The sequence below is a fragment of the Lates calcarifer genome, linkage group LG3 (genome assembly GCF_001640805.2).
Source record: "Lates calcarifer isolate ASB-BC8 linkage group LG3, TLL_Latcal_v3, whole genome shotgun sequence".
Classification (NCBI taxonomy): Eukaryota; Metazoa; Chordata; class Actinopteri; family Centropomidae; genus Lates; species Lates calcarifer.
In genome coordinates, this window is record NC_066835.1 from 19,484,650 (window position 1) to 19,511,343 (window position 26,694).

Here is a 26,694-nt window from a genome sequence, read left to right on the forward strand (position 1 = left end):
GAATGTATCTCTCATTTACATTTAGAGAACAACAGTATCTCAGTGTGGGTGTTACCTTTACATGTTGAGAAGACTTGTCGGATGTTGGTTCCTGCTGGATTCGTTTTAAACTAGCTCTTCACTTGAAATTACTGCAGACATAAGCTTTAGTGTAAAATGTAAGTTTGTTTTTTTAGCTTGTTGCTTTCATGGTTTCATGTTAGCAAACAGAAGCAGCATTAGCATTAGTTCATGGAGTTGGTTGTCAGCTTCAGAGAGTTGCACCACAACAGAGGTGTCAATCTTCTCATCTAAGGCCCAGTTCTCATGGTATTATAGGTCTGTTGTCCACATGCTTATGCCATTGTTGTCTTCTGATTGGCCAACATGGCTTCTCGGCCAGGATTATATTGCCACCTGTTGGTCTGGCATGCTCCTGACGGCACGTGGCAGTGTGTTTTTTGTGTTTTCATGAAGATGAGGATTTTTTTAAGAAAAACCCTTTTAACAAATACCTGTGTTCATGTGGACTAGGCCTGACTCTCTAAGTATTTGACGAATAATGTCAAACTATACCTCTGAGCTGAAAGTTTAGAGTCTGCTTTTCTCAAATACAAGCAAACAAACAAACACAGTTACCTCACCCTAGTTGAATTTAATCATTACCTGAAGATATGAACAAGATGTTTGGGGTTGCCAGGTTTCCAGCACGCTGCTCTCTTGTTTCTTCAGGCTGACTTTTGCTTTGGGGAAGCTGACAGGGGTAATAACCACCAAGACCCCCTGAACTTTTGGTTTACATTTTATTTGACAAGACAATGATCTGTAAAACATGTACAATAGGTTTCCCAAAAAGCATACAAAATAATAACTGATCTGTGATAAACAAAATTTAAAAAATGAAAGTGAAAGAAAATTGATAAACACTTAATAAAATATGATTACATCTCCAGTGAGTATGTTTTTTTTCAGCATTGCCATCACCAGTATCATACCCATCCTGTGTTTGTGTGTTTCCCTCTTTCATCATCTGTCCTACTGTCAGAAAAGAAATGTGAGAATTGAAAAGCTAAAAATAACATAAAGAAGGCACGTCTGGCTCCGTGATGAAAAGCTGTGATGACAATGGATGACTGAGAGAGAATGGAGAGGGCGAAAATAACTAAAAGAAATAGGGCAAATGAGGGAGAGGATTCAGACTGAACGGCGTTATCACTGACATTCACAGCTTGTGTTTCTGGCATTGAACCTGTAACAGGGGGAGCAGGGAGACGGAGCAAAGCAGCTCGGCCGAAACGCAACACTGCAGCTCTCGCACGCATGGGACGGACCCAGAGCCTTGATTTAACAGCTAATCCATCTGGACTCACTGCACATCACCATATTATAATTGCTGACTCATGCTATTCAATCTGTAAACTGAGTTTGGGCCACGTCTTTGCAATTTCCGCTTCAGGAGGCAGATTCATGACTGTATTCCTGGAGATGTTAAGATTCTAATTCAAGATACCTCAGAATGAAGCAACTCTATTAAACGTAAGGCTCTGGGTGAAATGGAATGATTCCCCAAATGAGACGGCAGAGCTGAAACTCATAACTGAATGCTTGCTGAGTCATTGGTCTCTGATATAATGGGTCCCAATGATTGTCTTTTTCCTTTTGCTCAATCTATCAACAGCTGCCCACTGGCAAAACACATTCAACACATTAATCCACAAGAAACTAAATATTCATTCATTTTGGGAAATTAATTTACAGGCAAAAGAGCAAAACCATCACATTTCATTCCCCTTTTTGTTCAGTGGCAGGGCTATAAAGTACATTATATGTGATTGTCTGACACTGCACCATATAAGCGAGTCAAAAAGCCATATACTTGTCATGGTGGCACAACTCTTCTTGCAAAACAAGGAAGTAGCTTTTTTCCCATAGGTCCATGCAGCATGCAGACATTCCCTTTAACAAAGTAAGACAAAAAAGAAAACAAAAACAAAAACAGACATACAAATGGAACCTTTACACTGGTAGCTACTGTAGAAGTCCCTATTTACCACGCACCTGTCTGGAGTTTATATTGCTGGTTAACATTATATAAGAGAACCAGATGTTGCAGCTAAGCAACCTATTTCCATATCATAAACTGGTTGTGTTAAACTTTATTTGTAATTTTTAAATTTGTCTTTTCATCAAATGTGATGGATCAAAGGTGCAGCACTTTAAGTGGAACTTCCATAATAACTACAACTACATGAACAACACCAACATTAACAACAAAAAAATGTCTCCACCAAAGCCAGTGATGGTTAAATATTAACATATGATTGTCATACATCAGAAAAATTAAAATATTGCATTTGGTGCTGACCTCACAGAAATATAAAAGCACAGATGTGAAATTTATGTTAACTTGTTGTAGGCTAATTTTCAGTCCTGTAGCATTTCCTTCCCATGATCATCTTATTCTATCAGCTCAGCTCTACCAGCTCTATCAGCTTTTACACCTGTTTCTAACTGTTTACCAATCTGCAGTTTGTCCACCACCTGATTATTTGCTTTTGTGGATGATTTAAAATGGCACGGTCAGCTGCGGTCTGTCATCCAACTATCAACGTGATTACTCTGGAAGATTTGTGTAAGTTGAGGCCTCAAGCAAGAGCTCAAGATTAAGCATGATGAGAGAAAAACTTGCATCTCTGTGGCCATGAGAGATGACGATTCCACGCTGACCGCATTTTCGGATCAGCGTTAAAAACAAAAACAGACAGTCTGCTGAACCATCACACACACTCACACAAAGAAAAAAATCCCGCTCTCTCAACTTAAATTGGACTTGTGCTCATGGTGTGCGTGACTGTGACAGATGCATTAAGATGGAAATTTTTTAAAAAACGGCTTTTTTTTTTTTTGACATTCAAAAATGTTTTTACAAATGAAAGAGATTATTCTGCAAACAGCCTTGGGAAAAGTTTCAACAAGCCACCAATCATGCCATGCAGAGTAATATGAACAAGGAGTAAAATCCACACCATTTAAGTTTTTTATATATATATATATACTCAAATAAAATATTTTAGTATCAAGTGACAACCTCGGTGTACCCATGAAAAGTAAAATAGTAATATACACTTTGTTTTTGTTTTTTTTAACCGCTCAATTTGACATTTAACAAACTGCCATCCCCTGTACAGAGGCACTGATAACACCTACACTTGTTTATTTTTTTATGTGTACACATTTCACCAACAATATATTATTCATCAATATTATCAATACTATTTACATTGTTCATCATTTGGTACCATCTGACATCTATGAAGACCAATTTTTGATTCAGCCAGGCATAGTTGTTGCTCACCTTTTTTCTTTTTCTTTTTTTTTTTTTGGCTAAAATGCAAAATGTATGTTTAAATGTCCTGCATATATCAGAGTGTGTGGCCATTTTAATGAGTTAAAATGGCTGTAATGGCAGTATTTTTCTGATATATGCAGAGCATTTTCACACTCTGAAGACTACATTCCTTGTTATGTTTTCTCAGCCTTAATAGTGTGATTTATTAGAGGAGGACTGAATACAAACATTGGTGTTTAAGTGTGTGTCTGCGCACATGTAAGAACCCTGTGGTGTGTGTGTGCTTTGTTGTAAACCGACTTCCATCTCCCCAACTCACAGCCCTCCCAACTCTTGCAATTAACAACAGCAAAATATGAATCATGGAATCTTTATCATGTAATGTTGCCAGGTTACAGAGGCTCAAAACGATGTCACTTCCCCTTCGTTAGCGCTAATGAGCAGCGCGGTACGCCGATGGTTACTGTGGTCCAGGGACAGATGAGGCCCTTTGACAACATAATGGAAAGTGGAATGTTTCTTTATTGGACTGTAGCCTGGACAAGAGTGGGAAAGGCTGTTTTTAGAATTATTGTAGAAGCCGATTAATAACTGAAATACTTTCAAACATCCTCAGTGATTAACTGAAGCTGCCTGCAGAGCCAGATGACCAGGCTCTGGACTTCCTGGGACCAAATTCAGCGGTATGTAATTCAAACCCAACCAAGCATGGAACAAGAGAACTTTGAAAGGATTTCAATGTATTTTTTTGGGGGGTATTTTTGCTTTCTCTGTAGCACAAGGCTGCAACAGGAGCCTGACGTTTTATCCATATTTAGAGAGGAAAAGAAGTTTAAATCACTTTCCACGACTGTAAACAGAAGAGCCCAGGACTGGCAGCCTCACATAAAACAATAATCCTACGATGAGGACGTTGTTATGTTCATGGCACAAAATGTTGCATATAATATTTCATACTGAATCCACAGAAAAAGATGTTGTCTTGCTGATTTTTGGTGGAAATTTAGGTTTGCAAGCAGTACGCAGGCAGAGCACTGCGTTAATTAGCTGAGGGAAGTGCTCCAGTTCACCCACACTGCAACACCTCTCAACCATAAAAGCCCGCCTCATCATATGCAACACACATATGATTTCAATGGCTGTCTTGCTCGTCAGATATCATGAGCTACTGTGTGTTAAATAACGTTTTGTATTTTATTTCTGTTTTTCTTCACCAGTTAAACTCTGTGTGACACCACAGTTTGCTAAAGCCAGAAAAAAATAAATAAATAACTTGTTACCCATTCCGCTTTATCAGAAACGAAAGCACTGCTGAAAGGCTTTTTTCATGCAGAGATTTGAAAACATTTTGACACATAATACCCCATAATGAGCCTGGTAAAAGAAAATAAACCCAAGATACAAAACGTCATTGTATGTAAATTAAAAGTTAGAAATTTAAAAAATGTTAATGTACAATAGAAGGGACTTCTAGTGTGGAAACAAGTGTGCTCAACTTTGCTTTTCATGCAGATTTAGGTGACCTGGAACTTGCCCATTTGCCTGTGATGTGGTGCTCTGGTCGCCGCGGCTACACATACATGGCGGGAGATACGAAGCTCTCCCCGCGAGAGATGTTGGCAGCCGGTGGCTCGTGATTGGATGAATCCATGTCGTTGCCGTGGTGACCGTCGGCGGAATGGTCTTTGAGTTCGTTGATGTTGTCGTATTTGGCCGAATCGTCCAGGACTGGAGGGGCGCCGCCATTCAAGGCGCCAGTGGTCTCATCATCCAGGTTCTGCAGGGGTTGAACACAGCCAGGTTTATTATCTACTCCAGGTGACACTCTATGTGTTTATTCATTAATAATGTATGTAAATCAGATGCCTGGTGGCCAACGCACATACAAGAAAGAAAGCAACATTAAAGAAGATTGAATCTTAATCCAGACGTGCAACAAAGAGCCTACTGAAACACATAAGACAACACAACAGAGTTTTTCCCAAGAGCCTGTCGAGATAAGACTGTGACAAAATCGAATAAAAAGTTAGGTTAGGTACATAAGCAGAAGTATATGTGACGTCGCTGGTTGCTAGTATTTTCCCCATTTCTATTTGTTTTGATATGTGTAGCATTTCTGTATTTGGAGTATTTTTAAGTTTTATTTCAAGCTAAATATTAATAACAGTTGATTGACTGGTACAAAGTAAAACCACCATGATGTTCCTGAAACACACTGTGTGTCATGCCTTTGCATCTGTGTGTGTATGTGTGTGTTAGTCACCGTGACAGGCTCTCTCCCCGTGGGCTCATAGTAAACCTCTCCTGGGCTGAGAGGTGCCGTCTCTGTGGCCGTGGGAGGCTCTGATGGCTTGTTCAGCTACATACGTAGGTACCACATCAAAACAAGGGGGAGAACAAAACAGAAAACAAAATTATGAAATATAGCTGAGTGGAAAAGAGAAGAGCTTGAAACACTGCATACAAATAAGTTTATGTCAATAGAATAGAATAGAAAAGCCTTTATTATAATTATATGGAATACAATGAAATTAGGAGCGCTACTCCTGATTAGTTCATTAAAAGACTCAACACAACGAGAAACAAAGCAACCTGAGCAGGTAAACAACCACAGACAACGACGCAAATTCTAAAATAATAAGTAAAATACATAAATGTAATTATGGCACAAGAATTCGTGTGATTATTGCAACAGAGCCAGTAGATATTGTCCTGGAAAGACACACTTTATATTGCACAGAAGGAGTTATTGCTTGCTGGTGTTAAAGGATGACTCCGGTATTTTTGAACCTGGGCCTTATTTTCCGATGTTTTTGGGTGTTAATGATTGATAGGGACAAAAATCTTTGGAATCTGTGCAGTGCTGAGCAAGATGGCTGCTGCAGTGTAATCCATGTCAAAGTATGTCTGCTAAAGTGCTAGAATTGTCTGAGTATTAAAAAAAAGAGAGAGTACAATCCCTTTTGTGTAAACAGAAAGATAAACAAAAACAGTAATTTTACAGAGCAGAACACAGGAGCTGCTGAAATACCACTGCCTCAATTGGCTGAGTGGTAACTAACAGCAGAGGCTGTAGATAAACTGTCAGATTCATCAAATGTATTTGGAAGAGAAAATGAAGGCATGGTACAATCATTATCCAAAATGGTCTGTTGTAAACAATACTGTACTCAGTGTAGTTGCATGCATTCAGTTTTCCTGGCTAATGAGGAACTATTAGTGACATTACGGGTGCACTCACTTTCAGTTTTTCCATCAAATAAATTGGAAGCTAATGCAGGTAAACTGTCAGCTTATTTACAACCTGTATGATCATCTGACTATTTTATTTGAACAATGTTGACATGTTCCAGGGTTTATACAGTTACTCTGCTGTGTACAATGGTATCATAATCAACAGAGCCAATGGCCAAAATAAAACCCAGCTCTTAATGAAGCGTCATTTTTCTTAAGCAAGCTAACAGAACTGTAAACTCGACACGTGGCCTTGGAGTCAAACTTAAAAAATGAGGGCTTGATTTGGATTTGACTGCTGTGAGAGTGGACTCCCCAAAGACTTGACCTGAGGCTAAAACGTTCTCAAGTCTTCCCAAGTTTTGACCTGGTAAAATCCCCAAACAATAAATAAATGAGGTTTGCATAGGCGCACTACTTGAATACATAACTGCTAGCACTTGTTATTGAAAATACTATTGGAAGCTTTGAGAGCAAAACGTTTCTTGGCTTTGTTGTTACAATAGCCTGCTTTCAGAGACCTGAAAGGCTTGCAGCTGACTTGCTTGTGAAGACCCGTGACTTGACTTAAACTTGCCCTCAAAGACAAGAGGCTCGATTTGGACACACTCACAGGACTAATGCTTCATTTTTTTTATCACGTTCCACAGATGGTGCTTTCTAAGAGACTGCACAGACGTCTAATAAACATTCTCTGCTGAACCCTGTGAACCCCATTTCAGCCAAGGCATTTACAGCCATTTAGACATCTTTTATACATCTAATCAACATAAAATTGCAGAGTTTTAGTCTCATTACATAATGTGCTACAAGCACAACAAACTGTGATAGAGTGATGGAATAAAATAAGTGGAGAGAGGAGAGGAGAGGAGAGGAGAGGAGAGGAGCACTCTAATGGAGCTCTTTACAAACCAAGCTAATTATTTCGACACACATAAGCCAACTCAGATCTCCAATCAATAGCCATTAGCCCCATTATGACTGCCCAAATGGACTGTGTGTGTGCATTTGTGAGTGTGTGTGTGTCTACAATATAATCGCAGAGACAATAAAGATTGATTTGAAGCCATGTCGACCACTCACCATCTCTGTTGAGCTGCCTGCCTTCACAGGGGGAGGGGGTTTGTGCTTGGGAGGGCCTCTGATTGGACGAAAGACAAAGATAACGTGGTATTGATCGCTGCTTCGTTAAGACATCACATTTCTTTGTACTGTGCTGAGAAACAAGTTGGGTTGTTGAGAGGGCACAGAAATAAAAAGTTTTGAAATACTCATCTCTAAGGACATCTTACCTGGCTGTAATTCAATTCACTTCTATTTGTTCATTATTTGATACAAAATAAATTCAACAATTACTGTGAAAAAAAGACACATTTTTAATGAAAGTGCTGTTTTGTGTGGTTTAAAGATTTTTACGCTAGAGATCAGAGGCAGTATTGCTACTGGTGGAGAAATAATATTTATAAAAAAAAAGAAAAGAAACACTTTCTCTGCCTTCAGTGATAACCACAGAGGTAGTACTGGCTGTTATTATGCAGTTTCATATTTCATTTTGTGAGTCACAGAAGGGACATTCTTGGTTTTTACTTCATTTGTTTTCTTTTTACAAACAAAGTTTTAATTAGGGGGCAGGAAAACCTCAATCAAAGCTTCACATAAAGCAAAATCAGGATTCATTTGGAGTCGTGTTTCTGGTCACCTGATTAATTTAAGTCAAATATTCACCGTTTTTTCAAGCTCTGGTTTGGTTTCCACGGACTCCTGACCAAAATATTTATATGGCTGCATAGTGGCTAGATGTTTTTCTTCAACAGATGTGAATAACTTCGCCTGTCTACCGTTTGGAGGTGTGAACACAGCAAAAGTGACCAGCAAAAGCAGTGTAAAGTATGTCAGGGACTAAATGCTGGAAACAGCTGACTGTTCAAGTTGTTTTGCTGTCGAATGTGGTTTCTTGCCTGGAAATGTTGGTGGTGATGGTCGCTTGCCAAGAGATTCAGCCATCACCCTCTGTGCAGAGCTACTTCTTCTGGGCAGTTTGGGTGTTACAGTGAGTTACTATCGGAAAGTAATGAGACGGGCAGGCTAAGCTGGGAGTTAGCTGGTTAGCATGCTGACTTCAGTAGAAGAGAAGAAGTGGTAGAACTAGAAGCAAAACTTTGGCATTGCTTTCAGCCCCTGGAGACAGCTCTTGGCAAGAAAAGGAATGAAGTTTAATGCTGAACTTGCAATGTTTCTTGTAGACTGGTAAGTAAACAGCTATTAATACTAACACTGGCAATGTAGCGATAGCAAAATTACAAATATCTCCCAGTGTCATCATTTGCCAATGCAGTTCTCCATGTGTACTTAATTTTGTGTCCCTCATTGTGCACAATACCCCTCTTACTGTAGCTCATATAACAGACTGTAACCTTTGTGTAAAACCTACAAAGTGGTCCTCTGTGGGAACCACATGGACGAGCTGGAAATAAATCATGTTTTGAGGCATTAAGAAACCAGTAATTTGTGCTCAAAGCAGAGGTCAGAGGTTTTATAAGACTGTCTAACTATAATTTTATGGCTATTTGTATTGTTTATATATGCTGTGACCCTGAACTTTGCAATCATTATTTCTAGTTGTTTGTATTTTTTCATGTTCATGTGCTGCATTACCCTAAGTGGCTCATCATAAGAGCATCAGCAACATATCTGCAACATAAGTGTGAATCTGATTAACCTCTGACTCAGCAAGTAGGCGGGAAACAATAGGTGTATATTAGCTAATTTACTGTTGTCCTACAGGGAACCTCAGTTTGGAAAATCACCTCTTAAAACTGGAATTAAAACAGGGACGGTTTAATAAATTCCTATTAGCAGTTGCAGCCCAGGGGAGGAATAGCAGGGGTGAATGCTGAGCTGCGGACCGAACACTTTGGGAGTAAAATCTCCAGGCGGTCTCACACTATAAACTTCAGGTCAGGATTTGCCACAGAGCTACCTCTGCTGGTTCTTCTCATGACATGTAATAAGTTTTAATGAGCCTCAGCCCTGCAGGGAGAGATTAATTTTGCTCAGGAGGTTAAATAAACGATGAAGTAGATGTGGGATTGCTAATGAAGACTTACTCTCCGTCTTCCTGGCGCTTGCGGATGTAGAAGACGATGCCGACGATGATGCCGATGAAGGCGAGGGCGCCCAGGATACCACCAATAACAGCACCTGTCGGTGGGCCTGGAGTGATTTGTCTCTTTTCTGCTTGAATGGATGAGACACAGAGAAGAGAGGGAGAGGAGGGAGAGAGAAGAGAGTTTTATTACCAGTTCATTTAAATTTCATGTGACTGCTTCTGGTGCTTTAATGTTGCTCACTTGCAATATTTGCATTTTTATGTGTTTTGCTGCTGAAGTTTGTGTGAGAGAAAATCATCTGTGGCTGTGAGAGTGAGCAGTATTTCATTATTAACTGTAGCTGAGAAAAACATGTAAAACAAACAACAAACTCACACACAAGCAGAAAACAGTTTGAATTTAGTGGGATATGAGTAAAATGAGCCATCATAAGAAATCCCCAGAGGAAATTTAATGTGAAAGCAGGTGATCAAAAGTCAAGTTTCTACTCAGTGTCTGCACTGTATGTGTTATTATGATGTGACATTGAAGCGCGGTCATGTAAATATAATGAATTTATAGAAGTTCATGTAAAATGAAAGCAGCTCTCGGCTCTCTGTTGTACACAAGTGAATGCCATAAATCTTTGGAACGCAGCTTCACATCAGCTGAGTCTCACGCTGACCCTGACATCTCCCTTCAATTAAGAGTCTGTTTATGATTTCCTGAGGGCGGCGAGGCGTGTAAATTGACTGTAAAAGCCTCTCATTACAGTATTGCTTTTATTTAAAAGACAAAGGCTGACAGCAGTTGCACACAGCACGTAACAGCCGCCGTGGATGGTTCTGTACAATCACTGACTATAACAGGGATATTGGCAGAAACAACAAAGACTGAATGATTTTCACAGGTTGTTTTGTCCTTTTTTTTAATGAAATCATATTTCATCACTACCACTAAAGTAAAAGCACTTCACTGAGTTTGATACAGAGATGACAAAAGGATAATTACACCTATGATGTCCACTCATTTAGCTTTAATACACATATTTAGCTGCTTTTTGTTATTTTTTGGTTAGTATTTACTTACAAATGAAGCCAAATGTTTCTACTGCTGTTGCAAGAAAAAAAAAACTCTACACACAGTAGCTTGAGTAAATTACAGCTGTTGAACCATGTTGAAATGTAAAAAAAATGCATTTGCATCAATCAAGAAGACCCTTAATTTCATTAAACTCCATTATAGTGGGGTGGTCACACATGCTAACAATGTGTTTGTTTTATTATTGAGATGAACTAACCCTTTAAGAAGAAACCCTCCTGTAGACAAATAGGAGGGTTACTGATAATATATGATTGATCAATATTTGTGAGATTGTGTCTCAGATCACGAGGCCTGACTGCATTTCTTCCTGCTTGCCAGCAGGTGGCGCTCTGTCCCAAGCTTATACTCTTCAATGAGATAGATAGATAGATAGATAGATAGATAGATAGATAGATAGATAGATAGATAGATACATAGATAGATAGATAGATGAGGTAAAGTTTTGCACTTTCTGCCTTGCATATCAATGTCTGGTAAATCCCTTGGGAAAAGACTGGCCTGTGTGTGTGTGTGTGTGTGTGTGTGTGTGTGTGTGTGTGTGAGAAAGAGAGAGAGAGAGAGCGGGAGAGAGATAGTTTAGTTATCACGTCTGCCACTATGGTCACAGGCAGAAGAGGGAGTAAGTCTCAATTATGCATGAGCACAAACATGCAACGAAAAAGGTGCAAGAGAATAGAAGAGAAAATGAAAAAGGGATGGAGAGAGAAGGTTGAAGACTAAGTAGGGCGGAAGGGAGAGAATGGGGGAGGGTGGAGAGAGGGATGAGGGTAGGAAAGAATGGGAGGTAAGGGGAGGAAGGCAGGATGGATTCAAGGAAAACAGTGAGGATGCTGAAGATGAGGAGATGCAGAGTAAACAGGACGAATATACAATGATGGCAAAGCAGAGACAGATGGAGGGAGGAGGGAGAGAGAAAGAGAGAGTGACAACAGCTGGAAATGCACATGCACGCACACGAAGCATGGGAGTTGGACCAATCCCTTCCTCCCTCCGTGTGTGTGTGTGTGTGTGAACATGAGTGTGCACTGTACATCCAAAGTCCATTTGATGTGTTATCAAAGTTCACAATGGCGATGTTTGCCACTGATGTTTGTGGTCGATAACAAACTGCATTTTCAATAAACAATGAGTCGTGGTGCTGCATAAGAAATGCCACACAGGCGGGATAGGAGGAGCAGTGGAGTTGGAAGGGAAGATTTGCTGCAGGAAAACCAATCTGATTGGTCATCAAATGGGTGTGAAAAGCAGGGTATAGCCCAGGAGACAAGCTAAGAGAAGTGAAGATGGACAAGAAGAGGAAGTGAGTTTCTCTAAGAGCAGATGCAAACTGATGTTAATAATCTCTTCGAGAGCACGCTCATGCCTTTCCTACTCATTACATCCCTGAACAGACAGAAAGCACCAGGCCGTATCCTCATAAAACACACCTGTTCTTCTCACTGCAGGCAAACCAGAGGTGTTAAATAGCACATTGTAACAATAAGTGAATTCCCATCCACCTGCTTTTCTGAGTGCAATGAAGATGAGCTGAAAAACCCTGAATGTAAATGCTAGAAATTTTAATAATTGGATAAGTATCACTCAAAAAAGTTTTATACCTAGCTGTTTGAAAAGTTGGCTTACAGATTAGAATAGATTTTCTAATAAATTATGTTGTTACGGGACCAATTTCTGCCTTTTTTTGTTTGAGTTTCACCAGCTGACATAGCTCACCTGCCACCAGAAATAAAGAACTAAAAGGGCAGTGAATGCCAGATGGATGTGACTTTATCTGTTTTGTTAGACTTAAAGCACTTGAGATGTTGAGAGGGATCTTGCCAGTGGGTTTCAAAATATACACAGCCTCATTTGACTCTTTGGTGAATAAAAAAGCTGATGGAACACAGAGGACTGCAGCCTGATGGTAGTAAAAACGCAGGGTCTAACAGGATGATGCTTCACTTCCAAGTCAAATCCAATAGATTTTACTCTATTCACAGTTGGAACAATTGAATCTGTGTGAATGTTGCGCTGCTTAGTTTAGACTCTTGTGTGTTTCTGTAGTCTGTAGAGAGGTCCTATCTGTTGGCGGCACCTGGAAGTTGCTTGACATCCCAGACCATATATTTAATTAGTGTTTACAATCTATAATGTTGTCATCCTGATTGTACTGTAAATGACTTTGTTGCTGTATTCTGTCGGTCCTGGAGGAGAGGGTCCCTCCTTGAGGTTTCTGTCATTTTTTCCTGTTAAAGGGTTTTTCCTCGTCCAGTTCGATGGTCTAAGGACAGAGTTTGTCGGAATGCTGCACAGTTTGTCATCTGTGATACTGGACTATATAGATAGAATATGACTTGAAGTCATGTTGGTCTCTCAAATATAATAACTTGCTTGAAGATGAACACCTGTGTTATCACTCTCTCTATAAAACTGATTTTGCACTTACAAATCTGTAAAAAAAAGAAAAACCTGTCAAACCCTGACTCTGACTAATTACTGCTCAAATCTGTTCCTATACCTCAGTGGTTCCGCTTTTAATTAACTTTCCACACAAAACTACCATGTCAGGAGGGAAGCATTAATGCAGTGCTGTGACCTAATGTGAACCTGATGTTACAGAGGCAGATCAGTATCGCTAGGAATTATGTCAATATTGGGTCCCAACACAGGAGGTAGAGTTTAGCCAGATGTCAGGGTGTGGATGTTGGGATGGTGGATGGTGGATGGTGAATGGCTGTGAAAAGGTGTCTGACTTTCATGCATTTAACATTAATATTACTCTTTTTTTTTCACAGTCTTTCCCTCACCTTGACTCAGTGGTTTAGTTGCCTTCCCTCGACCAACTTTACCTGCAATAACAACAATCTTTCTCACAACTTTGCTTCAGCTGAAACTTTGGTTTAAGTTTAAAGCAAAAACATGTGCAGCAAAACAACCAAAAATGTATTTTCATCCTTGAATCCATGAGCGACAGGAGGCAGCACATGATTCCCTGGTTGTTATTCCACAGCAACTTTTTAAATCTCCCATGTGCAGGTTGCATTAGCGGAGAGTCAACACACCCTCTGACCCCTCCTGTTTTCCCCAGACTCAACACACCCTCATCTATTGTCTGTTGCTACACACTCAAACCTTGGACAACTGCACCTTTAACTTTCATTCACCTCCACCCATTAGATTCTGTCTTTATCTAACATGCTGCTCGATTTCCTCGTCAGCGAGTCAGCGCTGGTTCCTGCTGGAGTTGTAGAATATTTATATGAATTATCAAACATTTATACAGTTAAATCAATAGCTCAGACTTCATGCTGTAGCATTGCTTTTTAGATTTAAAAATGAGTGGGTGGGAATTCGCTGGTGTACACGAACGCACTACAGCAGACCTTCATTCCTGCTTAGCTCGATCTATTTCTGTTCATTTCTCACTCCGTCGTCTAGTAGCAAAACACCCCAAATCTGCAGATATAATGCTATTATCTAAGTGACACTCAAGTGGTGAGAAATTGCCACTGTATCACATGCAATTTAAATGAAATTGGAACAACAATCCCCATCTAAAGCGCTCCATTGCTCTCTCATATCAACCGCTCCAGTGTGTGGGCTGTATTAGCCATCAGAGCAACACACTGTGCCCAAGGCCTGCACTTAACTGTCTCCCCCTGATACACAACGTGAATAAAATAAATACACACACACACACACACAAAAAAAAAAAAAAACACTCAAATGCACACAATAATACAGATTAATGCACCACAGCAAAACAAGTACTCCATTAAAAGGTTGCTTGAGATGTTAAGGAATTCAAACTCGTTGATACTGCCATGGCCACATTATTGTGTTTAATCATGTTACAGATAGGGGAACAAAACACACATGAGATCAGACAAGAGACAGGGCAACAAAACAAAGTGAACTGAACTGAAATTCTCCCGCAAAGTGTGCGATGGTCACTTATTGTATTTGCAGGATGGGATTCTGGCCTCAGCTAGACGTTCTCTACCAAAAGTCAGTCAAGTTTACTTTTTTGTGATTTTGCTTTGACTTTGCAAGAGCCATTTAGAAAACAGCGAATACACAGAGGGCTGTAGTCACAACAATAACCACAGAAACAGTGCTTGACAGAACCGAAGACTGAGCCTGGTGTTGCTGTTCAGCCGTCCATAAAATGCCATTTTGAGAAGTGAGCATTTTTAAATTCACAGCTGACTGAATGGCTGCCTCAGACTTTTTAAGGCCACGTTGTTTTTGACAAATATTTCTCCCGACGTCCAAGAGCTTAAAGAGAGGTTCTGCTACAAACCAGTGTGGCTACGTGCCTGAAATGTAACATGACACAAGTGATGCAATACGACAGGATATGAATGAATGTTATCATCAGATTGAGCTGCTGAAATGTCTTGCAGTGCTTCACACACACACACACACACAGAAATGCACACAAACAATTCACATACTTCCTTTCATTCTGCCTCATTCTCTCCCTGAACAGTTAGTACAGTTGGACAGTTTATAAATAGCAGCATCAGTGTTGGAGGGAAGGTTTGGAGCGGGAGGGAGGACAAGAAAAGCAGATCTGAGGGTCGGTGGGAACGGAAACAAGAGAGGAAGAGAGGGAGAGAAATCAAAGGAAGAGAGGAAGGAAGGAAGGAAACCAGAGAGAGAAGTGTGAAGGTGAGGCAGTGAAGGAGGAGAGCGAATCGAGCGGGACTGGAGTTCAAGGAGGAGGGAGGGATGAGGAGCGATAAACGAGGGAGAAAAGGTGGCGGGGAAGGAGGGATGACAAGGAGGAGTGGGTGATAGGAGTGTTAGCGGCCTGCGGAAAAGAGGAGGAGATTTTAAAGGTCTAAACTCTCCCGAGGGAGTCCATGAGTGACAGTGGAACAACAAATGCCTCTCTTTCTCTCCCTCAGTATCTAACAATCCTCCTTTCACCTCCTCTCTTTCTCCTCTCTGTATTTTGTTCTGATATTTTGCTTTCTCTGTAACCTTCGCGATTTTCTTTTGCTCTCACATCAAACTCTTGCTGCATTTTAACATTCTAACTACTTCTTTCTCTCGTCCCTCTCATGCTTGTCCTTCAGCTCCTCACCAGACTACTGCACTCTGCACTTCCATATGCCTCCAGTTAAGACACACTCTTTCAATCACTTTGTTTTTTCCTTTTCACAGCCACTCTGTCGCCTTCTATCGCAGTCTGTTGCTCACTTGCTCTCTGCGGGTGTGCCAACATGAAAAATGCCCCTGTTGCTTTGTCCTTCCTTTACAAAAACACCTATTTTTCCCAGGCCCCCTCCTTTCCCCTTCCAACTCTGGCTCACAAATAGCGACATTAGTGAGGCCACGTGCATTTACTGACTCTAAATAGAAAAAGTGACTCACAGACATTCACAAACACACACAAAAACATAAATCCATAAATACAGAATGCAGCGTGTGGCCACCAAGCACTGAAAAGACCACTAAAATTATGACTGCACAAAAATTACTGCAATCAGTGAGCAATTATGATGAGTAAAAAGGAATGCTTATAATCTTAGAGGCTAAAAGCTTCTTTATTCCTTTCAGCAAGGCACTTCAGAAGAGATGCTCGAGAGCTGGAGAGTGAGAGAGTGAGAGCAGACAAGAGAAAGGAAAAGGTGAGTGAGAGAAAAAACAAAATGAGAGAGCACTATGAAGATCAGCATAATTGAGTAGCGTGTTGCATATTAAAGCTGGTTTTATGTACAACTGCAGCTGTTTTACATTGTAAAATCTCGTCTCTGCTCAGCTCCCCAGCAGTGAAAATCTTAGTTTTGAAAGTTAAACATGCAATTATTCAGTGTGAGTCAGCAAACAGGAAATAATTGAATTGTTACACATTTTTCCAGTATGGCTTATGTGACATTATTTATGAAAAATAAAGTCATTTAGAAGATGTACTGTCATTTCCCAAAGTCTTAATGTCAACAATTGTGGACAAATAAGAACAACACCACAGAATAAAAAAAGAATAACAACACCATGTCTGCAAGTACAGCCATCTCCTACTATATGCCTGTAAATCACAAACAAATACTGAAGGTAAATGTTTGCTATTGAGGTAAAACAGAAGTCAGAGAGAAAATGTTCAGGTTGTAATTGTTTTGGTTCTTGAAAAAAGACTCAGCAGGTGTGGCTGGACTGGAAGATGAGCACACATCTGAACACACCTGTGATAACTGTTCTGTATATAAGCCTTCACACCAGTGGCATCTTCACTCAAGTCATTAGATTGAACTCTGTGCAGGCTGTCGCTGGGAAAAACCAGTGGCATGCTTATTCTAACCAATCAGTGCTCTGAGAAAAGCAACAATTTGATCACATTAGCACATCATGGTCTCTGTATCTTGTCTTTATGTTCTGTCTGTGCAGCACATCCAGCCCGAGTTCTATTTAATATCATTTATCATTTCACGTTTGATGGCATGCTGTGAGCCACCTCCTGACAGTTTATTATTTTTGACTGGCATTTCAGTGGAGACCTGTTGCAAAAAAGGGAATAAACTGACGCAGGTTCAGCCTTGTCAATGACTGGTGCCTACATTACCCACAGTGCAGCTCGACCAACAACAGTTCAACAGCAGATTCAGGTGACTTATGCTAGTAGCAACTGATGTAGTTGCAGAGATGAGGAGCAGACTACAGAGTTCACTTATTTCTAACACAGCCCCAGATTCTTTTTCATTTTCAAACAGCCAAACTAATGTTGCCTCCAGTGACATCACTCAATATCAGATTCTGCACAGCCGCCTCTAGGAGCAACAAAAATACATACATATACATACATACACAACTTTTTTTCAGATATGTAGTAGTACTCTCCAAGACAGACTTATATAAAGTATAAAGTCTGAAACTAAACCACTTGTAACTTTGAACCAGAGAGGATGGAACTCTGCTTTTCATCCTGCTGCTCAGTTACTCTTTTAACAGGATGAGATTTATGCTGAGGAGGAGCTGAAGCAGGATGAAAAAAAAAAAACATGATTAAACTGCTTAGAGTAAAAAGAAATTTTGATTTAAAGTGGATATTACAAATACTGAAGTGAGACTTTAATCAGTGTTTTAATTTGTTATTAAGAGGAAAAGTAGTTGTTGTAGAGTTTCGTTTTACTTATGTTCGTGTAGTGATCTGCTCTCTGCCTTATTTAAAGATAGTTGCACCGATTTCAAGAGGATTCCAGAAACGAGGGAAATAATCTTGGAAATGAAAACCACTCTACTGGCAGACAGGGACTCGAAATAGAGAGACAAATAACTTCTGCTGATTGTAAGTCTATGGGACACTGTCTTCCTTTCATTTGTGTGTGTGTCCCCTTTAATCTGTGAACTGAGATCCTTCAGCTTCAGAGTTTTTCACAAATTCAGTATTTGTGTCCTTCATGCTTTGTTTGACATGATTTCAAAAAATAATCCGCTGTAAACCACCTTATCACAGTTTGAAACAGCTACTGGTTTTGCAGAAAGTGTTTTGGGATCCATTTTGTGTTTGGTGGCCAGTTTTTCTTCTCCCTGTGGAGACCAGCGAAAAGGCTAAATGTGGAAGTTCCATTGAGCGCAGCCACAGCACAGAGGAGTTTTATAACAGAAATTGTTTTAATGATCCAAAACATCAATGGTAAATGTCAGGATTTTGGAATCAGTCCCTTGCTAAAGCTGCATTGATTGACCCACAGACAAACTCTCCATGGCTGATTTTTATTCTGAACAACTGCGTACAAGTACATGTAAGAGAGGTCTGAATTTTCTCTTTTTTAATGTTCTTTTTAAAACAAAAGAAAATGAGGGCAAGGGAGGAATGAGGATCTGAAATTATTTGCCAATTGAGGACATATCGGATGATGATTTGGCTGACGGGAACAAGTGGGACAGTGGAAGAATCATAAATAATTTCAAGGCAGCTCCATCACTGTGCACTCAGTGTAATTAGCCTTCTGAGACTAGACAAGAGCCATCCAACCCACGGCTTTTCGATTACAGTGTGTGATCAACAGCCTGCAGAGTCACAAAACACGCGGAAAAAACACACATGTGCGCCTGCATGTATCACTAACAGGGAAGCAGGTCTGATAGGATCTTCAAAATCCCATTGCACAGTGCAGCTCACACACACTTGCACATATATACACAAGCTCAAGCGCAGCATGACCTTTTTGAATAAATCTGCCTATCAGTGCTCTGTGTGTTTGTGTGACTGATATCTTTGGATATGCAACACTTCACAGTCTTATCTGCAGCCAGAGATCCCCTTTCATTTTCTGACAGCTCTGTGTGTGAGCTTTTCTCTGTCCTTTCTCTCCCATATGTCTCTACCCACTTAACAGATTAAAAAACACACATATGCACAGTAACAAACACACACTCTCATACACATGCAGACACATTCTGTTGCTCGCTTCCCCAAATAACATCCAGGGTAGAGGGAGGTGGTGGTGGTGGTGGATGGGAGTGAAATGGCAATGCTCTCTAAATGATCCAGAGCAAATGAGTTTATCTCAGAGACAGACAGCCCCCAAACCATTCAGGATCAAACTAGGTCATACTCAGAGAGAGAGAAAGAGAGACAGACAGCAAGAAAAAAAGAGGGAGAAAACACAAATAAGGAGTGAAAAACAGCGACATAAAGAGGGAGAATTCATCTCTTCTCCTCTCTCCCTGGTCTCCTCTGCCTCTTCTCACTCTTTGTATAAACACACTGGAGCTGACATTTCGAGTTGTCCCCCCTCTTAAAAGAGCTGTCACCTACCTAGTCAAATTACATCAAATCACTTAGCAGGAGGGGAGGGAGGAGAGCAAAGGAAGGTGCATCAAAAGAGCTTTTTCAACAGGACCAAGAGCCGAGGACGTGCTCAGTCTGGAGTGGAAAATCTACTGTTTAAACCAACAACAGAGTGAATTGTTTCTTTGTGGTGGCTCTTCAGTACTTTAATGGGATTAGGACACAGTGTGCGCACGGTGATGTGTCAGAACTTTTCAACTACACATACTAGTTTTTAAGCATGTTTTTGTGATGCTGCTTCCAACATACTGTGATTAACAGAGAGACCTGTAAAGGGACCCAGAGGTAACACTGAGCTGTGGCCCCCTCTCCTCTCTGTGCACACAGTAGAATACAAAAGGCATCTTAATTATATTTAGCCACTAGCCTGAGAGAACAACCAGGGTTTCTCTGGTAGAATATTAACTTGGGTTTGCAGGGTGCTGAGTAGTCTGTGGTAAATTAATTAAATGCAAATGTAATTGGCAGTTGTTAATTAAATGTAATGTAATTGACTATCAGAATAGTGAGGTGATCATAGAGTTGTTTCAGCTCCACTTATGACTCTTTCTATTTCAGTTGTTTTTTGCTTTAGTAAATACATATTCCCAAACACATTTGCACTTTTTCACAAACCCACTGACCCACTGAAAACCATGTGTAATACTGAGTTTCAAACATGAGCAATAGGAACAAGAAGTCTTAAATATACTCAAAAAAAAGAAGGAAATTTGGAAATCTATAATGATTCAAAGCCCCAAAACAGATAACAACTGAACCTTTAGGTGAGACTGTTAAATTGGTGAAACATACAGCTGTGAATGGGGTTGAAGACTGAAGCTGCTGGTAGGTGATGTCTTAAATGAGATTTTAATAGATTTAGAAGAGAATTGAAGAGTGTTGAACACAGATGTATGTGTTTAAAGAAATGAGAATTAGAAATAATGAATCTTGAATCATAGCTGTTGAAAAATGCATTGTTATTACTGTTAATATTGTTATCAGCTCAGAGGGTTTAAACATCATTATTTTCACTTCTTAGTAGAACCACTTTGTATTTTGATTTTTATTCTGTGTTTCCGTTTCACACCTACAATGCCTATTGTGCCCCAGGTTGTCTGTGGAGGGGAGACCTCTGAATGTCCTCTTCCAACATTTCTTCTGTTTTTTTTCCCCTTTATGTCCAAAGGATGTTTTTCTGTGTTTACTTTCGAGAGCTCAGGCTGTGCCAAGACCTTCTGCTGTTATGAGCATTTACAAAAAAAACCATTGAGACATTAGATCTGGTATTGGGCAAATAATGAAAAATAAATTTAAAAAGTGGTTAAAAAATGATTAATACAAATCAGGGTGAAAATAAGACTTTAAAATACAATTTAAAGCAGCTTGAGCTGAACCTTTTATCGTTAAGTGACTTTCTAATTACATCTCTGAGCCGTCCCTGCTGAAGAGCTCAACATTGATTACTACAAACTGTGGTGAACATCTTGATGCAGCTGATAAATGGAGACATAAAATCTGTGAGAACATAAATCCTTCACAAAAATATGTGTTTTCTGTGAGAATGAGTAGAAAAAACTCTCAGTAGAAACAGACTCAAACATGTTCTGAGGTGTTTTTTCAGTTGCCTGATCTCATGTCAGTCACAAACATTTGACTTCCCCACATTGCTCCATATGGCACCAATGACACAGGATGGCAGTTACCAAAACTCTTCCAATGAATGAGCAACATCTAAGGTCGTATGACTTGATGCTTACAGCTCTTGGTTCATTTATAAAAAGCAAATATCAACACAAAATAGACCAGATTTTAAAAGGCAAAAATTACAATTTAGGTTTACCAGTGGCAAAAATAACATTTGCTAATATCAAGATATTGTGGATTATTCAGTACAAGTGGATAATGAGAATATATGTAACACCAACTCAGCTAAATAAATTCAACCCTAATAACCCTGACACGTGCTACAAATGTGGTAGAGAGGGCACACTATACCACTGCCTGTGGGACTGCCCACAGATTCAGGCCTTTTAGGAGTGAGGTGATGGATGTGATTCTGCAGGTTACAGGTATAAAACTAATAATAGACCCCAAACTTTGTATCCTTGGTATTTTTCTGATGAATCATAACCTTAGTAAGGCAAATAAATCTATGATTATTTTTTGCTTGCTACAAGCCAAATACACTATAGCCAAATCTTGGAAATCCACTACTAAACCAAATATTAGTGTCTGGCTTGCAGGACTATCAGATTCACTGGCACTGGAAAAACCCACCTTTACGTTAAAGGGCAAATATTTCATTTTTGACAGTATGTGGAGATCTTTTATGGTGTTCTTAGAGGGGAGGGAAGCATTGGAGGCATGTTCCCCCTGTATGTAAACCATAAACAAATGGAAATGCCTTGTAGTTATTATACGTCTGATTGTTTTTTATTTGCTCTTTTTTATTTGAAATGCTTTTCTTTGGTGTATTTCACTTGAAGACTTATTGTGATAGTTCTGTTTTGCACCTGTATTATATCTTGTTGTAGTGTGATTATTTATTCTGAAAATTAATAAACACACTTGTTAAAAAAAAAAAAAAGATATTGTGGATTATTACTTAGCGACTGTATTCTCAGAGGTCCAGACTGAATGATTTCCTCTCTTTGTCAAGCTGATAATGAAGAGCTCAGACCTCAGTAACACTGAATATCTGACTCTGTGTTTGCCAACTGCACATCCGTCCTCCTCTTTCTCTTTTTGACCTGGCAGGAATGAGAAAGAACTTGGGAGTCAATTTGGCACTCGATACCAGCTGGCTGAGCTGCACAGTTTAGAGGTTAAGCTACTGGGGTAATACCTGCATAAAATGGAGAATGCAAAGTGCAGTAATTTTTGAAGGACTTGGGGTGCGCTCCATTTCAGCTTTGCCAGAAACTTGGAATGGCCTCGAGAGTGGAGGAGAGATCAGTTATATCAAGCGCTCCCCGGGTTATTTCAAGCGTTTGGAATATATTCAAGTGCTATTTTGCCCAGGTCTGGGGCCAGGGGAACACTTTTAATATTCAACCTACTTCACCGCTTTAGTTCGCTCACTCCTGCACTGCGCACACACACACACACACACACACACACACACCACATGTCACTTCAAGCCACTTCAAACACACTTCACGCTACAACTTCAAGTCCCGCAGGCCCAAATCGGGGTCATGTTCTCCTGACAGCCAATCATCACGCCCCTGAGTGTGAGGATGTGACTGTGTGTGTCTGTAGGTGGGGCGTGTGCGCGTGTGTGTGCGTGCGTGCATGTGTTCCTATCACTGGGACTCAGATCATGTTTATATGCATATGTGTGTGTGTGAGTGAGCGAGTGAGAAAGAGTGTGAGGGAGAAGATAGCCAATCATCAACAGCCAATCAGCCGTCATTCAGACAGCTATTTGGACACCTGGGTGCCCCGGCAACGCCATGGCAACAGCAGTTGTCTGTTACCAGGTAACTGTGCATAAGCAATGAGCTCGTGGTGCAAGCAAGAGTGGAGTGGCATTGTGGGAGAAGCAGGGGTCAAGAGGGGCGCACCTGCACTCACACACAGGAGAGGGTGGAAGGTCAAACAAGCAGACAGGTGGCATGTGGAGGTCTGGAGATTCAAATCTCTCTGTGCACAACAGACACACACATACATACACACACACACACACATGGAGCACACACACCATACTCGCATTAAAATACATAAACATGGAGACACCAACCTAAAAGCCTCCAAAATACACATATTAATGCAGAGGCCTGAGCATAAATAGGACAAAACACACACACACACACACACACACACACACACATGCACAATAAACAGGAGGGACTCTGCAGATACTTTGAAAGTTAAAACAGGAGACACACGCGCTCATAAATCACAGAACAAACAAGCAGAACTATCATAAAACATTCACATTTGCACAAACACACACAGCTGAGCTGACACACTTACAGTTAATATACTGTACAACCATATGGCACCACACACTCGCTAATTCACACACTGTCAAACACACACAAACACACTCTGACTAATCTGCTCACCCTTTTAGATGGTCTGTTGCATTTAAACTGTCTGGGGACCGGGTATTACACTGATGACTGCAACATAGCTTGTGTGTGTGTGTGTGTGTGTGTGAGAGAGAGAGAGAGAGAGAGAGAGAGAGAGAGAGAGAGATAATGTGTTTGTGAGTGTTAGTCAGAATCCACAGATTCAGGAGTATCCTGGTTAGGTTTAGTAAAATCAGTGGAGTTCTCCTTTATGTTACATAGCAGCTTACAGGTAAAGCCAAAAAAAAAAAAAAAAAAAAAAAGTGACGATTAAGGAGGTAATTATGGTCTGCATATTGGATAAAAGTGAAAGTCTGACTAGTGGTAATGCAGAGGATACAGATATACTTATTTATGCTCTGAGCTTTAATTTTTGAGGCTGTTGAAGCTACAGCCCGGGAGGCCAGAAACCAAACTGTGCTCATCCTCAGCTGTTGAGGTAATGTCTTCCATCACAGAAATGATACAGTGACTAGATGTGGAGGAGTCAGACACAGACCAGCACTGACACAGACAACAAGGAACTTGGATAATACTAGACTCCTGTGTGTATAACGAGGTTTCCATGTTAACGTTGTATCCTGAAAATGATCAAAACCAAGGTATGAATCAAAACAGACACTAGTGTGCATGCTCATTGATGGAAATCACATTGTTTATGATAAATATCAGTGCGTAGGGTGATTAAAATTACACTGAGGCAAATACCCCACCACATACAGTCTCTCTGAATATCACATGCAACGCACTTGAAAAATGCCAATAATAGATTTTACCAATTATAAATTTTACATCATCCCATTCATTCGTCTAATGATTAAGAGCCTGCAGCTGTTAGAGGGTGTGTGATGTCAACCATGTAAATACAGACAGCAAGATTAAAAAGACATTATCGCACACTGAAGACGCTGAAACATTTGTACTGTTTTTAGTTCTCCTCTGCTCAAGTAAAATGTTTGGTGAGCACTGACCTTTTCTTTTACTTTGTGGACACTGGTTTTGTGAGGCTTACCAAACTACATCTACTGCTTCTATCCAATGTCAAGTAAAATTCAATCCTAGGCTAAAAAAAAATCTTCATTATAAGAGGGGCTTGGTAAATAATGCACATGCTCCTCAAGTTTGTGTTTAGATGTGTTGACAGTGTTTTTATTTTTGGGTGTGTGCTAATTTCTCATATTACTGTGTTAAATGAGCGTTAATGCGTGTGTGAAAGAGAAAGAGCATGTTTGTTTATTTTGCACAGTTAGCTGAGTGTTAGGGAGGTGAGTGTGTGTGCTTATCTGATGTGTAGTCATCCCTGTGAATGAATAAGTTTGAATGATGGTTCACACCTCTGTCTGTGTGAGTTAACCTGTGTGTGTGTTTGTGTTTGTTTTTTGTGCATTTGTGGCCTTTCAGTGCGTTTGTCTGCGTGTCAGTGCCTCATTGTGTGTGTTGTCAGTGTTTCAGTAGTGTGTGTTCGTGTGTTTGTTGCTCTGCTCCCTGTGAAACTCTTCTCTGCTCGCAGGGAACCGTATGCTTCCTGCCATCCACTGCCACACCGAATCACTCACACATGCGCTCAAAAACACACACAAAGACACACACACACAGAAAGCCCAGGGCCCCCATGGCCTCCCTGTCCTTGGAACCCAATCGGTCATCTGTCCCCTAGCTACTGACCTACACACACACACACACAACACTCTCACACTCGCTCTCCCCCTCACACAAACACACAAAAACAAATCCATGCATGCATACAACAACAAGGTGAACGAACCCACAGTCACACTCCCAAAATAGTCCACATCATAATATCATGCACAGATACACACTCACACAGATGCACACAGAGGGCACAGAGATAAACAGAAATATGAAAAGGGACAGAAACAATGTGCGCACAAACATCAACACACAGGGGACACAGACGCTATGCACAGATAAACACATGCATGTACACAGCAGCCCATTGTATTCAAGCTTTAAGCCCTGCAGTGTAAGCGTAAGCCTAAACCTCTATAATGTGCTTAAAACTAATGAGCGTGATGCTATTAATATACAGAAAATCAATAGAAAACACAAACACACAGTCACAAAAACATTCAGGTGTACTATGTAGAGCGAGGGCTTTCAAGGTTTTAGTGACTAAGTGTGCAGAATAATGTTTCACTAACTGGAACCCAATTACTGTACCAGTATTAAAGAGTAAGTGAAGGCAGAAACAGCGAGGGTCAGTGCTAGGGTTATCTGTGTAACCACCACCTAAAAACTTTAAAAAAGGATAAACTATGCAAATGTAATTTCAGATGTATTTTGCGTGAATCTCGGCGTCCAAATCAAGCAACAATAGGAAAAGGGACTTCAAATGGTACAAAGGTAAACAGTGAAAAGAACGACGGTAAAGCTGGTAGCCTGCGTCCTGCGGGACAGCTGCAGGGAGGGGAAGTCATGTGACCAAAACTGAACCAAAAATACAGAAATGTGGAGAAGTCGGAGATAAGACTGAGCGAGGGAAACAGACGCTGATAGACATCTACGATGAATATGTCTGTGAGAAAGAAGGAGAGAGGCAGCCTGTGTATGTGTGTATATAGAGAGCAACCAAAGCCTTTGTTAAGTCTCAAATATGCTGCATAGCACTATAAAACTCTGAAGTGTACATAGAAAATAAACTCAAAAAGGGAACACACAGGGAATTCACAGCTGCGAATATTTCAACTCTAGACAAAAGGTGAAGATGTCATAACCTCATCTAGTAGTTTGGTACATTAGGATACCTGTACATAAAAGCCTGCTGGTGTTTGTGTATGTGTTATATTTTCATGCTGTAGAATTAAGGACTGTAGGTCCTTGAGGTTAAACTGTCAATAACTTGGTCCTGTAAATGGATTTGTTGTGTGTGTATGAGAGCTTCAACAAAAACATACATAACATTACACTCAGTGTTTACTGCATGCTTTAGTTTCCTCATCTTGTTTGTATGTGACAGGTATGTAGGTATTTGCACCCTTAAACAACAGTCATGTCGTGTGTGTGTGTGTGTGTGTGTGTGTGTGTGTGCATGTGTGTGTTTGTGTGCTTGTCTGGAAGTGATGTGTTGCAGCCCCAACAGCC

At 40.3% G+C, this 26,694-nt stretch overlaps 1 protein-coding gene across 1 annotated transcript in view; it reads right to left on the bottom strand.

Annotated features, from left to right (window-relative positions):
• Positions 1–768: 768 nt before the first annotated feature.
• The window catches only part of pvrl2l (PVR cell adhesion molecule related 2 like), a 240,027-nt gene continuing 214,101 nt past the window's right edge, over positions 769–26,694 (bottom strand). The window contains 4 exon segments of the mRNA XM_051068575.1: positions 769–5,105; positions 5,592–5,687; positions 7,646–7,703; positions 9,670–9,799. Of these exon segments, the coding sequence (XP_050924532.1) occupies positions 4,899–5,105; positions 5,592–5,687; positions 7,646–7,703; positions 9,670–9,799 (491 nt within the window). The 3' untranslated portion in view covers positions 769–4,898.